Genomic DNA, 13,077 nt, shown 5'->3' on the forward strand with positions numbered 1-13,077 from the left:
TTGTTTTTTTTTAGGGTTGGGGGGATTCAGGGGGGGTTAATTTGAGGGAAAAAGGATGTAATACAAAGTATAGCTTTATAAATGTACGTAAGTTAAAAAAATAAAATAAAAAATAAATAATTGTGTTGATGCTGATGACTGTCAAATGCATAATAACCATCTTGTTTATTCAACAACATAATATGGACTTTTTATTCAACAACAAAGTAACAGCCATAGATGTGCCATAAAAGACCAAGAACACTTTTGTGAAGCAATTAAAAAAAAAAAAAAATTTTAAACTTTTAAAAGACAGTTCACCCAAAAATTTAACTTCTGCCATTAGTTACTCTCCCTCGAAAAGAAAATATACTGAAGAATGCTGATTTTTCCTACAATGGAAGTCAATGGGTAGCAGAAAAATCAGCATTCTTCAAAATATCTTCTTTTGTGTTGAACATAAGGTTTAAAACCCCATCAGAGAGAGAGAGAGAGAGAGAGAGAGAGAGAGAGAGAGAGAGAGAGAGAGAGAGAGAGAGAGAGAGAGAGAGAGAGATGAGTAAATGATGTGGTCATTTGCATTTGTGGGTGAACAGTCCCTTTAAGGTTGTGCAGTTAAATTACAGTTACTTACATAGTTGGAGGCCCACAGTGCTTTGAGTTTGAGGTACCACTGCAGACGGTTTCCCAGACTGCTCTCAAACTCTCTGGCCAACTCCGTCATCCGCTCATACTCAGAGTCGTTCATGAGCGGACGCACAGACTCCAGGTACTAGAGAGAGACAAACACAGCTTGAAGTGTTAAAGGTCTTGTGAAAATGAAAATAATCTATCTATCTGTAAGCGTGTGTGTGCTCCAAAACAGTGACAAAACTCAGATTTAGATGATACAAATATCCAAGGCTTGCAATTTGTCACTTCCGCTTAAATGAATTAATGTTTTTTTTGACGTCACATCATGCTTCAGTTTCTCATCAAACCTTCTGACCAATAAAATGCTCTCTAGTGTCTGACATGCTCTGCCCCCTTAAAGACACTTCTCACTCACTTTTCATTCGATGCGCTTGTTTAACCACTCTCACTCACAGCGCTGTGATAAGACATGCTATATGTTGTTTTATTATAATGGGGAGGAGCTATTATATGTCCCGACCCACTCTTTAAAGTTCAGTTGAGATTATGTCCAATGTTGAATCAAAATTGCACATTTCAAATTGGGCTGCACAATTTATGGCAAAAATATTGTTACAGTGATAATAGTACAGCCATATATGAGTCGCAGACATGTGTGATAAACAACAAATGCATTAATGTAATTTATCTAAATCTGACCAATCACATGGGCCTTTGCTATCTTTAGCCTACCCCTGTAGTTTCTGTTCTGCAATTGGCTGGAGCCCAAAGCTGAACCCAGAACTTAAAATACATCACAGTGGGTGGAGTCTAGATGAGCGAGAAAACTGACAACAGCCAATCAGAGTCAGAAGATCTTGAGTGAGGATCTTGAATGAGGTTTTCACTATTTCAGTGTTTTAACCTCCTAGAGCTTGAGTGTCCACATACGTGGACAGCACATTTTGGCTCTTAAGTGGCTATTTTAAATACTTTGAATGTTTTCTGTTTTGTTACAGACAAACAGTGTCATCCTGCAACTGTTTTGCAGCATATGAAATGTCCCAAACACTATTTTTAACTGTCCAAAATGAGAAAAAAAAAAAGTTTTTACTCTGTAATAGTCAAAGCAAGTAAAAAAAAAAAATATATATATTTTAAATATGCTTTAAAAAATTCAGAAAAAAGTGTTTTATGTAAATTCGGACCACGAATGAACATATATGGACATCATTTTTCTCTTAAAGTACATCGTATCAATACACGATACTTAGGTTTTTATTCTAATTAGGTTCTAATAAGCCCAAATAGCAAAGAGAAAAAAAAAAAGGAATGTAAAAAAAAACACCTTGGGCCTTAAGAGGTTAAAGATTTATTTATTTTTTGTCTAAATTTGAATTAATTAGATCTGAAAATTATATTTCACCTGTTCATTTTAACATCATTAAATAAATAAATGATTTAAAAACAGAGATAATAAACAAATAGCATTTTTCTAGGGAAATGTTGTATCATAAGAAATATCACTATTGCAGTACTCAACAACATCGCATAACTTTTCCAGTGTCGTGCAGCTCTAATTTCAAAGCACATTTTTACTATATAGAGTTATGCATATAGATCATCATAATGACAGACTCACCCTCTTCACTGTGTCCTTTACTGCAGGAACAGGCAGGTTTGGCAAAGAGCCCTGATAGCTGTACAACAGAGGCTGCCTGCCAGAGAAGATCCGCACCATAGCCTGAAAAACAAGACCATTTAAAAGTTAAAGACATAGTTCAGCCAATAATGAAAAATTCCTCATCTTTACATAGAGATTGATGGATATTCAAGTATGTGTAACTTAATTCACATACAGTACATCCAGCTCAATAACAGTATAGTTGGTACATATTACATAGAAAGATCAGTAAAAATGCATTGAATAATTGCTAAATATTTTTATTAAATATTTAATAAATAAAACTTTAATAAATATTTGTCCTTTTTTTCCTTGTTGAGTGACGATGTAACTTAATTTCGTTGTCTACTGTGATGTTCTGAATGACAAAAAAGGAAACTGAACTGGGTTACACTTTATTTTAAGGTGTCCTTGTTATGGTGTAACTATTTATTTAAGTAATAAATACAATTAATTAATACATGTACTTACTAGATGGTCTGGGTTAGACTGCGGATAAGGTTTAAGGTTAATTGCATGTAATTGTGCATAATTAATTGCAATTACTATGGTGAGGTACAAGGTGATTTCAGTGCAGAAATAGCACCGCATGTCAGAATCTACTAAAATGCAAAGAATGTTTGAATCCAATAACAGGTAAAAACATTCAAATAAAAACCTGCATTACCTGTTCCACCTGTAATGTCGTCTAGATGTTAAAAATCAAAAAGATATATATATATAGAGAAGTCATCATGTCAGCTGAAGCTGCAAATTAGTGAACATAAATCTAGTATTTGACGACAACATAGAACTTTGGCAGTAGCAAGACGTTTTATTGAATTTATGACATAAAATAAACAACGTATAGGAATTGAGGAAGTATATGAGTCACATAGAGGAGGTCATTTGAATAAAAAAACTATTACAAGGAGAAGCGTTCTGGATTCATAAATTAAGATCACTTACACTAAGAAGAATAAAGGAGGAATTGGATCTTTCCATGTTAATGTGTAGTAATGTGCAGTGCTTACCACACATAGACTTTACTCTTTACTTTTTTACCATTACCATACTTTTATGGGGTTTTTTTTGTATCCGCCCAATAGCCAAACATCTGCGATCGATTAAACAGTGGAAAATCTTCTCTCGCTCTCCACGCTTACTTCTTCTCGTTTTGGTGTGCACGAGAACTGTCAACACTCATACAGACAATCTCACATGCTCTGCAGAGACCCAAAGACGTGCCTTTTTGGGACTTAAAAATGTGTCTATACAGGGTTTCTAAATCTCCTAAAATGTCCAAGAGTCAGTTTTTGGTTTCGCTTTCTAAAGTCGTCGTTAATTGTATACGTTTTTGCATTACATTTTTATTTTAAGCCTGATTTACATTCGGTTGGTTTCGCAGCTGACAGCACACACGCAGCCGCAAGAGGGAGAGAAACCTTAAATAATTCATTATTTGATCTTTTTTATTCTTGTAATTATTATAGTTTTTATAGTAATTATTATACTTTTTAGATTTCCTTCATGTCATTTTTCTCATTTGCTGCATTTCTTTTTTATTTGATGATTGATATATTACATATTTTATACATATCTAACATGCTTTGGTAATGTACAAAATGTCAGCAGCAGATTTTACCTGTGTGCACATGGCTCCTGAATAGAATAAAAAGTAAAAAAATTGTGGATTTCTTTTTTATTTCAACACTTAAAAAAAAAAAAACTTCAACCCATTGAAAAGAAACTATCTTTAACAGTGTCATAATAAATAAAAATATTGTAAAAAAAGAAAAACATTTCTGTCGCATGTAGGTAACTATAAGCCGTGGATAAAAGGTGTGTTTCATTCCGGCTACAACCACAAGTATTTCAAACCTGTGGAAAACACTGATGTGAATCATGGATTTTGAGTGGAGCTATAATGAAATAAATCATGATATGAAAATTTTTATGTTTTGCACTGTTGGAAATGCTTTACATAAACTGACGAAGTTATGAATAAGTGAATGATGATAACTCAAACAATGTTTTTGGAAGTGGAGTCCTTGCGTTGTTAGCTCTATTGAAACGAAAATGAGATCTTTTTTTTACAACTGAGTAGTCGTCTAGTTGATGACGTGATGTGATTGGCTGTGGAATAAGAGAGTGGAGTGAGAGGATTATGTCACACACTGAGTATGGCATTGTGTCGAACTATCTGTGTTTTTTTATCCCCTAAGAATGTAAAACAAAGCTATAAAAAGTAATTAATTAACGAGTGCGAATTATGACCCTTTGAGTGATATTATTATTAAGATTAACGCACCAACATTAAAAAAAACACTACACCGCATACTGCATACTTAATAAATTACTATGGTAAGTACATGGAACAGGTGTAACGATACCTTATCTTAAAGTGTTACCCAAAAATAGTTGATCATTTTTGCATTATGGGTCAATTTGGACCACATTATTCGATATTTCATAAAAGATTCACACCTCAATATTTCTCACATTGTGTGTGATCAAAAAGATCCCATTAACAAGTAAATACATAATAAACATTTTTTATTGTTATTTATACTGCATTTACATTGTAGTAATAACAAAAATAAGAAACTCTTTGGCATTTCAATTATAAATCTGAAATAAAATACTTATTTATGAACAACATAGAGGAAAAAATGGATTAAAATATATAATTTATAATAATATAGAAATGGGACTCTTTGTATAATTTCTCTTTTTGTATATAAACTAATTTTATATAAATACATTAAAATATATTCTTTTAAAATAAATTCTCTTGAATTCATAACCTACGGTGGCTGAAAAGTATTTATGAAACCTACACATTTATTTGAGTTAAAACAATATCAAAACTGCATAAATATTACTTAACATATCCCAACCACAATAAAAAATTATTTATGGTCACATTTATTGAATGTTTCCTGCTGCAATTATTCCTCAACAGGCGCACAGATTTTTACCACCAATATAATATAAAACATATGACTTGTTTTTATTAACATACAATTATTAATTGTATTTATTACATTTTAAAAGGTTTCAAGGTGACGCAGGGGCGCAGTAGGTAGTGCCGTCATCTCACAGCAAGAAGGTCGCTGATTCCTCGGCTGGGTCAGTTGGCATTTCTGTGTGGAGTTTGCATGTAATCCCTGTGTTTGCGTGGGTTTCCTCAAGGTGCTCCGGTTTCCCCCATAAGACCAAACACTTGCGCTAAAGGCGAGTTGGGTAAGCTAAAAAATTGTTCGTATTGTATGTGTGTGAATGAGAGTGTATGGGTGTTTCCCAGTGATGGGTTGCAGCTGGAACAGCATCCGCTGCGTGAAACATATGCTGGATAAGTTGGCAGTTCATTCCGTTGTGGCGACCCCAGATTAATAAAAGGACTAAGCCGAAAAGAAAATGAATAAAAGGTTTCAAAATTAATCTTTTAAAAATATCATAAATACAATTAATAAATACAAACTGGGTTACTAAAATTAAGCAGTGTGTGAAAAGCTGCACCAGTGACTATTCTGTTTGAGTTAAGTTAAATCGTTTCCACATTGATAAAATGATGATTTTATTTGACCATGCTTTTCTTGAATCCGTTTTATCTTTTACTTTGGTGTCATGGTTTGGGAATCTTTCTGTTTCCTTACTGTGCACATGACAATTGAAATGAATTTAAATAAAAAGTGACCACATTTTCATGCATCTCTTTCTTGTGTTTTGAGCATAGACTGTAAAATATATGGACGTAGTATCCGTGACATCACCCATAGGTTTCTGAAGAGCGCAAATGAAGCTAAAAGTAGGCGCGGCCAACTGCGCCATTTTGTTCGCGCGTCATCGCACCCACAGCGGGATACCAAACAAGGGCAAAGAGGCGGAGAATGAGCGGAGCTACAGACACCTGCTGGCACTTTGCTTAGACCTGGCAGACAGACTTTACTTTGGGAGAAACGCTTGATACTTTATTACCTGCGACTCGTTTGTGTTCTGACCACATGTGCTTGGCTGTACACTATATCAATAAAGTGTTTAGACTTTTAAAAACACTGCTGTAATACAGTGAGCCACTAAGCATTGTTCTTATGATGTTTTTCAACGGGAGGAAAATGCGAATTACTTCCTAACACTTTATATATAGTGTGTGTTAGTAAATGCAAGACTATTGATGAACTCCAGCATAACACTGTATGATAACGCTTCAGATGACTGTTCTAGAGCCTACAGCTAATCAATCTGTCAGATTCTGGAGTGCTTTACGGGTCTAAAGAAAAATATTAATGATAAATGATCTTAAATAAAACAAATACATTTATAGAGATGGTGTATAAGTATATAACTTTACTCACATGGAAAACGGAGGCCACATGAATGGTTTGTGAGCACAATTAAGTGCACACAGCATCCCATATCATCTGATAATTGTAAGAAATAAGTCCAAAAGGCAGCTGACTGTGTAAAGCCACATAAAACAACACAGAAATACGATGAATATGCCGAGATCAGTGGCTAATCTGCCGGATTCAGCTGAGGTGAAGTGACGGCGACCAGCGAGACCTAGCTGTCACTCAAGTGGCCACGCCCTTAATTATGCAAACTTAATATAACCTAATATAAAGGAAATGGATGAGTTATAAAAAAATTCACCCCCCTTACAGTTGTCATGGAGGGTAATAATAGCTTTATGAACCAAAATCGTTCTTTATACCAGGCTGTAAACACCTTTTTTTCTGCTGTAAAGTTGACCATTCTAAAAGTGGGCTCAATTTGCTCTATTATGGAGCCTGGACTAGCGGAATTTTGATGAATTGCAGTTTCAGTTACTTCCGTATTGGCTTCCCGAGGGAGAGCGGGAGGTTGCCGCTTGGTTTTGAGAATAAAAGTTAATAAGTTATAATTATCTGTATAGCTTGCTTTTGAAACAGCAGGTATTGCAAAACAAGCTATACAAATAATCTGGCATTGACGTGACCGCAGCACTGACGCAACAACAAAGCAGCAAAAAGTCAGTTTGTGTATCACTATCAGCAGTTTTTTGCATCTCTGTTTCTACTTGCGTCACAGGACTCGGCCTTTATTTACCGTTACGGATTGTGCTTTTATTTGTCAGGTGTGTCTAATACTCACCGCCCAGATTTTGGTGGTGTTAGACACTTTCCCATGCTGCTCAAACATCCAGCCGTGGTACGACAGCAACTGCTTCAGACAGAGCCTCATGGTGAAGATGAGCGAGAACCAGAGCAGAGTGCTGAACAACACGGCAGAAACCATCGTCCGGCACTGAACGCTCAGAGAGTCACTGCACACAAACACACATCAAAAATCATCCCAAACAGGAAACATTCTGTCATCATTTACTCCTCGTCCATCAAAACACGGTTGAGTTTATTTCCTCTGTTGAACACAAAAGAAGATATTGTGAAGAATGTTGGAAAAAAACAGCCATTGGCTTCCATAGTATTTTTGTTCTTACTACTGATGTCTATTTTTCCAACAAATCTTGTTTTGTGCTCAACAGAAGAAAATAGTTTACAAACACTTGTAAGTAAATGGAGAAATTTTCAATTTCGTGTGAACTGTCCCTTTAATGCATTCAATACTTGCCTTCAATGAACTTGTAGAATATGAAGATTAATAGTTTATGATGGTAAATCATGATAAGAGGTTTGACATTTTAAAATCATTTCCTACTGACAGACAAAGCATCCATAAGTGCTGTATTTAAAGGGATGATCGTGCCATTATGAACAAGTTTTTTCTTTTTAATTATGGGGTAAATCGCTATTCTGAAAGAGAAAATGTCTAAAAAAAATACAAAAGGTCAGAAAAACACCTTTTAAAATGTGATATTTGTTCAAATGTAAAACTGAGGCTTTAGATTTGCTGCATTTACAGATCAAATATATCAGATTTTATTTGAATATATTTTAAATTTAATTTCAAGAGTTCACATTTAGCTGAGGATTGATTATAAAGCTTGTTTGGCATGCTGTCCCGGGAGAGAGCCCTGAGCTCATAAGATCCTCGAGCCCGGAGCTCCCTCCCATTTGCAAGGTGAGAGGGGAGTTTGAGCTCAGGTAGATCTCGAGAACTCCCCTGCTGTAGTAACTAGTGAACATATGGTGATTGCTCTTAAGAGAGAACTACTTACTCTGAGCATGTCTATGATGCCGATTTGAATTAGTCAATTAACTTAAGTTGCATGTTTTTGGACGGTGAGAGGAAACCCGGGAGAAACCCACGTGAGCATGGGGAGAATGTGTAAACTCTGCACAGACACAATGGCTAGCTTAATAAGGACTAGAACCAGTGATGTTCTTGCTGTGAGGCAACAGTGCTAACTTCTGTGCCACCCATCTAGGAGAGGAGGAGGAGTAGGGGTGGAAGGGGGGATTCTTCAAAACAAAGATGGCCGTGATATGGAACTTAGGGTATTTATAGTGGCTTAGGAATCGTCTGATTGTTGAATCATAAATTGGATAATGCTGGGCTGGCTGCAAGCAATCTTAAACACTTAAATCCTCTCGAAATTAGTTTATAAATAAACTTCACTCGGCTGTGACGGAGGTCCTTAATTGACTTTTCTGTGTGTATTATGGATGTTTTGTTCCTTTTCTTGTGTTTTCTATGAAAACTTTTTTCAAATGTGTCACTGAGTAAAAGGTATTATTAGAAATAATATTAAATGTCAACAACAAATAACTTGACTTCTAGTTGATCATTTGGTATCAGAAGTGGCTTATATGAAAGGCCAAGGCCTCTAGATTACGCTTATTTGACCAAAATAAAATATGATCATGCCTTGATTTTTAATTCTTTAATCAGGACAGTAAGATCTGACTTTGCTTAGACAAAAGTCATGTCACTTAACAGAAATAATGTCCAGTGTAGAATATAAAGTCATGCTGCAGTGGAAACAGAATGAATATTGTGTCTGACTCCATCATGAGCTTGGAGGACTGCATCCATACATCTCTGCAATGACTCAAATCACTGATTAATAAAGTCATCTGGAATGGCAAAGAAAGCGTTCTTGCAGGACTCCCAGAGTTCATCAAGAGTCTTTAGATTCATCTTCAATGCCTTCTCCTTCATCTTACCTCAGACATGTTTAATAATGTTCAAGTTTGGTGACTGGGCTGGCCAATCCTGGAGCACCTTGACCTTCTCTGCTTTCAGGAACTTTGATGTGGAGGCTGAAGTATGAGAAGGAGCACTATCCTGCTGAAGAGTTTGCCCTCTCCTGTGGTTTGTAATGTAATGGGCAGCACAAATGTCTTGATCTCTCAGGCTCTTGATGTTGCCATCCACTCTGCAGATCTCTCGCACGCCCCCATTCTGAATGTAACCCCAAACCATGATTTTTCCTTTATCAAACTTGACTGATTTCTATGAGAATCTTGGGTCCATGTGAGCTCCAACAGGTGTTCTGCAGTGTTTATGATGATTATGATGCAGTTCAACAGATGATTCATCAGAAAAATCAACCTTCTCACACTTTTCCAAATGATCAACTAGAAGTCAAGTTATTATTTGTTACTCTTACAACTGGGATCGACGACAAGACTTTTATCAGGCAGTATATATTGATGTGAGAATCCTATCTAGACTTCACAGAGGAATAGTGGATGGTCACCTACCAACGACAGACAATCGCAATCTGGTTAAGGAAGTATTTAATCCAAATACTGATACTAAAAGACTTATTTTTAACATTTACAAATATTATATTAATTGCACAAAGTTGCTACCAGCTGTTGATTATTAGACATGATTAAACACATATTTATAAAAGCCACAAAACCGCATCTGTGGTAAAACAACGCCTGCTTTTGTCAGAAATATACTGGATAGAGGTGTGTAAAAGCACACACCCTCCTCGAACATGTTCATGGGTGGATTCCCTATTCTTTAGAAAAAGCTAGTAAAGCAAGTTGCATACGAGGAAAACAAGTGTTTGGGTACATCTTTGAGCCACTGACCTGTAGATCACTCACTTGTTTTTGTTTACTTTGGATGTGTGTGATGCAACATTGTGACGTGTTTTTACCTGACCGGCAGATGCTCTTGTATTTTGGCGATGAGGCCCATTGAAGGGTCCGACCGTGTGTACATGGTGGCCAAGATTGCAATCACAACAAATAGCCATGAGGAGGGACTGGCGGGATACACACCGGTGATCACGCTGTTCTGTAGGAGAGGGAGAGAGAGTAAACAAACGCTACAGAAATGAGGAAAGAGGCCTGAATAAACAAAACACTCACTGCGAAATCCAGCTGAAGAATGTGTGAGAATGATCACGGCCAAACACACTTCTACATGCACATTCATTCAACAAAACAGACAATCAAAATGAGCGGGTTTCTTTTCTAATAAAGGCTTTTTGTTTGTTTGTTTATTTGTATATTTTAAAGTAAGATTTTTACATTTATAATTCTATTTAAATGTTTTTATCAGATTTTGAGCATGTTTTGTACATGACAAAATAACAAACAATTGTAATTTTTAATTTGAGAGTTTCATTTATTGTCATATCAGCTTCAAAACACATACAATTTATAAAATACTTCTCTAGAATACTGTCATTTTTAATTTTGTAAGATTTTATTGGGTATTTTATGATTCATTTGATAGTGAAATATCATTTTATAATCAATATTGGTGTATAATCAATACTGCTGCGTGTACAAAAAAATATTATAATCATATATAAAATACTATTTAACACTATTAGAGGCACAAAAGAGATCATCTAAATAACAAAACAAAAATATCTGCTATTTACTATGAAGTCAGCATTTATTTGTTAATTTCTGCATTTTATTTTATTTAAATATTTTTTTTTTATAAAATGCACTACCAATATTCAAATTATGCTATTTCATTTTACAAAATATATTCTGAGCATTTTATTGTTTATTTTTGCATTTTATTTTATTCTAAATAAAAAACTATCAAATTTTAAAATACTCTCAATACTAAAATTGAGCATTTTAAAAAAAATCTTTTAGAGAATTTAATTGTTCATTGTTGCATTTTATTTTATTCTAAATTAAATAAATACAATTTATAATTTTTTTAATGCATTATCAATATTAAAATGATGCTATTTCATTTTACAAAACATATTCTGACCATTTTATCATTCATTTTTGCATTTTACCACATTCTAAATAACAAAAACCTATTTATCAAATTTTAAAATGCATTATCAATATTAAACTGATGCTATTTTATTTAACTAAATATATTCTGACCATTTTATTGTTAATTTTTGCATTTAAATTTTATTCTAAATTAAAAAACTATTTATCAAATTTTAAAATGCAATATCAATATTCAAATTACGCCATTTCATTTTACAAAACAGTTTTGAGCACATTTTATCGTTCATTTTTGCATGTTATTTTATTCTAAATTAAATAAATACTATTTATCAAATTTTAAAGCACATTATCAATATAAAATGCTATGATATTTTATTTTACATAATATATTCTGAGCATTTTATTTTATTCCTAAATAAAAAGAAACAATTTATCAAATTTTAAAACACATTATCAATATTAAAATTAAGCTATTTTATTTTACAAAATATATTCTGAGGATTTTATTGTTCATTTCTGCATTTTATTCTACATTAAAAAATTCATTACCAATATAAAATGTACTGTAATAATACTGCAATGTAATATCTACTCTAATAATTGTAATGTAATAATGAGCCATTTACTGTAATATTTAATTGTACATATAAACATTTTATCCAAATATTTTGTAATGAAATATCAAAATGCATTCAAGGAAAACTAAACATAAACAAATATTAAATCCTAGCATGCACACTAATCAAATGAAGTGGTTTAACACCAAATCTCACAACAAACATTCATTAAATATGCATTTTACTGCATAAACTATATCACGTGGAGAAAAAAGCTATCATGAAGCTTTCAAAGCCTCCATTATGTGCAACCCGTGTTCACCTTGAGCCGTGTGACGCGTTTCTTCCAGGAGCGCAAGCCTGACAGATAGACCTGTCGCAGGGCCTGATGGGAAAGCTGCAGGTCGATGCCTTCAGGAGTGATGGTGAACTGAAACGCCACAGCCTGATGGGCTTCTGCCATTTCTGAAGAGAAGGAGAAACAAAGACGCAGGCTTTTAAACAGCAGCTCAAATATCACCGCAGCACAGAGACGTTGTACATTTAATACTGTGCAAGACTGCAGAACTTCATCTCACTTTACACTTACGTCAACTTCCACATTTTGACATATGATGATGATTCACTGAAGGCATAGTTTACACAAAAATCTAAATTTGGTCATCAGTTACTCATACTTTACTTTTTGAGATTGTTTATTCTGTTAAACATAAAATACATTTTAAAGAAAGCTGGAAATCGGTAACCACTGACCTCCATAGTATTTGTTTTTCCTATGGAAGTCAATGGTTACAGGTTTTCAGCTTTCTTCAAAATGTCTTCTTTTGTGGTCAACAGAAGTAAGAAACTTAAAGGTGTAAAGACACTTGATGGTGTGTAAATAGTGAGTAAATACTCATTTTAGGGTAAACTATCCATTTAAGAGAAGATGATTCAGATATACAGATATAGATGTCAACATTGCAAATTATAAACTGAATATTCATTATCAATCATAACAAACATGCATTCTATATATATATATATATATATATATATATATATATATATATATATATATATATATATATATATATATATATATATATATATATATATATATATATATATATATATATATATATATATATATATATATATATATATATCT

The 13,077-nt window shown here is 33.9% G+C and overlaps 1 protein-coding gene across 1 annotated transcript in view; it reads right to left on the reverse strand.

The window, feature by feature from the left end:
- Positions 1 to 13,077, reverse strand: part of LOC130218156 (carnitine O-palmitoyltransferase 1, liver isoform) — a 55,658-nt gene that overhangs the window by 28,581 nt on the left and 14,000 nt on the right. Inside the window, exons 2-6 of the mRNA XM_056450233.1 lie at positions 12,250 to 12,392; positions 10,314 to 10,453; positions 7,391 to 7,562; positions 2,234 to 2,335; positions 614 to 751 (exon numbers count right to left, since the gene is read on the reverse strand). Coding sequence (XP_056306208.1) covers positions 614 to 751; positions 2,234 to 2,335; positions 7,391 to 7,562; positions 10,314 to 10,453; positions 12,250 to 12,390 — 693 coding nt within the window. The 5' untranslated portion in view covers positions 12,391 to 12,392. The remainder of the gene's footprint in view (positions 1 to 613; positions 752 to 2,233; positions 2,336 to 7,390; positions 7,563 to 10,313; positions 10,454 to 12,249; positions 12,393 to 13,077) is intronic.

The sequence above is a fragment of the Danio aesculapii genome, chromosome 24 (assembly GCF_903798145.1).
Source record: "Danio aesculapii chromosome 24, fDanAes4.1, whole genome shotgun sequence".
Taxonomy (NCBI): domain Eukaryota; kingdom Metazoa; phylum Chordata; class Actinopteri; order Cypriniformes; family Danionidae; genus Danio; species Danio aesculapii.